Source organism: Phalaenopsis equestris, unplaced genomic scaffold (assembly GCF_001263595.1).
Source record: "Phalaenopsis equestris unplaced genomic scaffold, ASM126359v1 Scaffold000515, whole genome shotgun sequence".
Taxonomy (NCBI): Eukaryota; Viridiplantae; Streptophyta; class Magnoliopsida; order Asparagales; family Orchidaceae; genus Phalaenopsis; species Phalaenopsis equestris.
In genome coordinates, this window is record NW_018164955.1 from 388,306 (window position 1) to 392,307 (window position 4,002).

At 38.4% G+C, this 4,002-nt stretch overlaps 1 protein-coding gene across 1 annotated transcript; it reads right to left on the reverse strand.

Moving 5' to 3' along the window:
• Window positions 1-523: 523 nt before the first annotated feature.
• LOC110028577 lies at window positions 524-3,582 on the reverse strand. The gene is given in 4 exon segments (XM_020730484.1): window positions 524-2,917; window positions 2,920-3,098; window positions 3,189-3,271; window positions 3,481-3,582. Coding segments are annotated over 3 exon segments (2,427 nt in total). The 5' UTR covers window positions 3,253-3,271; window positions 3,481-3,582; the 3' UTR covers window positions 524-733.
• Between the last annotated feature and the right edge of the window lie 420 nt (window positions 3,583-4,002).

Sequence of the window (4,002 nt, forward strand, 5' to 3'; positions counted from 1 at the left end):
TTGCTACAATATATTTTCATTTCAAGATTTTTTTTTTCTAGCTTCTCCTATAGTGGCAGAACTAAGTTAATTCTAGAGTGGACAATTTCTCATATTGGAATTTGAATTTTTTTTAATAAATAATAGAAAATTTAATATTTTTTACTTACATATCACCTTAGCATGAAAATGTATATTTCACTTTTTGAAATTTAAAATAATGGTATATTAATGTGATATGAAAGATTTTGGTGGTATAAATGTAAAAATTAAAGTTTAGGTGATGTATATGTAAATACATAGGAAATGGATGGTATGTATGTAAATGCCGCTTTATTTTAATGTAGAGGAAAAGGGGACAGCAACTAAAAAATAAATGGGTAGCGTTTTGGATGTAAGAGAGAGTATTGAAGGTTAATAAGAGCATCCAATAATTTTAAGGCCGCTACTGTGCTAGGCAATCAAAATGAAGCAAGAAGCACAAACTCTGTGCATAAGAATTTAACGAATCGTCACTGAAAGCATGGCTGTGGGGCGGGGGTGGGGATGACATAATGAGGCACCTATAAGATCTTAGAGATACTGAATGTGCAAATCTACTAAACAACTCCAGCAACAATTTTCAACCTCTATTTATGCCCTAGAGTTTCCCTTTTGGGTAACACAGACTTAGACTTTTCCCGATCAAGTTTGATTTGACTCAGATAAACCCCTTCAATTCCTCAAAATTAGTTACAAACTACATATCAAGTACTCATAATTTCCTCAAGGCACCAAATTCTATAGATTGAAGTGAAATCTGTCCAAGATATAATGCTTTAACATGCCGGTCACACAATCCAATCCTTCTTCGATTCAAGCTTGGATGAATGGATGAAGAAAATCCAGTCTTCCAACCAGGAAACCTTTGCCTCTCTTTCACATGGAGCTTATACATGCTTGGTGATGCAGCTGTACATCCCATTACAAAGCAGTTAAATACTCTAGCTGGTACTTTAACTCTTGAAAACGACAACAAGCACAATCCACTGTTAAAAGTTCCATAACTAAGGGCTTCATCATCATCATTATCAAAACTATCAGAAATGCCATATGGTGCTGAAGCCATTTCAGTCTCCAACTCATCTGTGTTAGGAATGCAGCTCAATTCTGAATCATAGTTTTTCTCAATCACTTCTTCAGCCACTTGATACTTTGCTCCCAACGTCCGAGTACAGGATTTCCTCACACACTGGAGTATCAAAAGCTTGATGTAGCCAAAGTTTTCGAATTCAGAGTACCATTTTAGCCATCTCTGAATCAAGCCTGAAAACCAACATATTATTAGCTCATCATCTTGCAGGACTAACGTAGAAACGTGCTTTGGATAACCTTGAGTGCCAACCACACCATATCTAAGCAGGCTCCTCTTAACCGAACCAATTGGCGCCTCCAAAACAAACATCTTTTGATTGCCGTGCCGATCAGATCTGGTTTCGGTTATGGAACTTTTAAGCAATTCAAGACTTGCGGCTGATTCTGATGAAACATAGTCCATTGCTTGCTTTCTGAAATTATAGAAAGAATCCCTCAGATCTTGAGGCAGCGCTGGTTCAACAATGTACTTGGATAGTATGGTTTCCTCATCAGCTTCAACCTTGGCATTTACATCTTGCATCCATATCTTCATCAATGACTTAAACCAATGATCAGTTTTCATTCCTGGTTTTCGAAACTGTGATAGATGATCCAAAATAGGAGTGCTAAGCCCAAGCTGCTTGATCTCGGATTCTTTTATTCTTCTCAAAGCCCATCCCAGCCATTTTTTACCAATTCTTACGGTAAAAGAACCCCAAATTTTCTGTCTTTGAGAAGCAAACATCTGCACCTTATCCTTCAATTTGTGCACAGCTCGCAAGGCCTCGTCTTCTCTAGTTCTAACCCGAATAGATGTACCAACAAATTGCAAAACATGAGAGTCAACATCAACAGGTAGCGGATCCATCTGATTTTCCACATCTAAAAGAAGTGAGCTCATTAGAAAGTTTACTATATCCGACTTCAAACTCATTGCAGCATCTCTAGAACCTGAAACCAAAACCACAATCTCATCCATGTTTCTGCATACATGCAGTTTATTTTCTTCAGTAACCTCCAATTTCTCTCTGCGGGAATCACCACTTTGTTTTATTTGTCTGCGAAACCACCACCGTAGCTTCGACTGTTCTAAAAATTTCTCCCCACTGCAACCAACGCCCAGGCCTTCATATCTCAATGACATTCTAATTACTTCACTGTCAAACATACCGAGATAAATATTCATCAGAATAGGGGAGAGAATTCCTTCCTGAGGCAACCCATGGCCCTTTGGGAATACCCCAAACACCAAATTAAGAACCTGAGCATCAAATAACTGATAAATGAATTGAAATAACTTCACATCTTGAATTTTTTCCTCCATCACTGATATCAGTTTGGAAAGAACATCTATGTCTGCAACCTTTCTCATAGATATTGTAAACCACCAATCAGAATTATGAATCTCCTTCTGAACATATCTCAGTGCTGAACGATGCCCCCTTCCACTCCTGCAGCCATGAGAAATCTTCGAGAAATGTGGCCTGTATACAACCTCAAGTACAACTCTGACTGCCTCTTGTACAACTCTCAACTTAAGATTAGGAAGAACCAAGCATTGTCTCCCATCCCTCTTTCCATACATAATCACACTATTTTCCTTCACATCAAAATCACCATTCCTAAGCTGTTCTGCCATGGTATAAAAGCAAAGGTTGTCCTTCTGTGATGCCAGTTCAACATGAGAGTTCAAGCGCACAAGATCATAGCAATCCCTTAGAACCTCTGCATTAGCAATAACCAAATCCATAAGATCATAAAATTTCTCATTTAGATATCGCGCTTTCGTCATCTTCTTGATGCGAACCTCAATCAATCTCTTTAGCTCCTTTGGGCTCTCGGCATCTCGGCATTCTGATTATCTGCTGACAAAAACTCTTCTGTAAGGCAAGCTAAGCTTTTGGCCAGGGACGCTGGAGGAGCAACTTTTCTAGGAGCATCCTCAGCCTCTTCAAGTGAGAATCTCACTCCACAATACCTGGAGCATCCACCCATTTTCCCTGCTGCATAAACAGCACTATATCATATGTTTTTTTTTTATTCTATAAATCTCGTTACAAACCTCCTAGCTAGTTGCTTTGCTGAGATTTTACCTGCCCTGATGGCAAAGGTCGCCTTCTGCATCAGCAGCGGGAGTCTGCCCGTTGTGAACCACATCTCTTACATTGCGATTATTCTGTTTAAAGCCAACTTTCAGTCTCGTTATTTTAAGAATGGTAATAGGGAACAAATAAAGAATGGCATTTCATCAAACACATGGTTTGCAGGAGGCATTAAAAATGGCGGTCATCTCAAACGACTCCTTTGAGGTAAAGCAGATCGGCAGCACCGAAACAATGAACTCCTACCAAGTATAAACCTGTTTTCATTGAAAAGTAAACTCACCTGAACAAAGCTGTATTAGAGTAGAACAGCTTCCACCGCCTTGCCTAATTCCTGACGAGGAGGCATCTAGCTCTCTCCTTCCGCGGATGATCGTCAGCCTCATCGCTTCATCATTATAAACATAGATTCAGTGCCACAGAAGTAGGGCTGTCAAAATGGCTCGTTGTTCGCGAACAGCTCGTGTTCGACTCGTTAAGAAGCTTGTGTTCGGCTCGTTAATTTCGTTCGATAAGTTAACAAGCCGAACACGAACTAAGATGTGTTCGTTCGTGTTAGTTCATGTTCGGCTCATTTTGGCTTGAAATACTACTCATTAAGTTTATATTAAGTAGTATTTAAAAAAAATCTAATTGACTACAAGGCTACAAAGATTTATAACCAATTAAAATATTGATTAAGAAAATAGAATAAAAATTATTAAATTATATTCAAATGATGTTTTAATATAAATAATAATTTTTAAATCTTGCTCAAACTCTTATTGTCTTATGGCTATATGATTAGGGTTGTTAAAAGGACTCT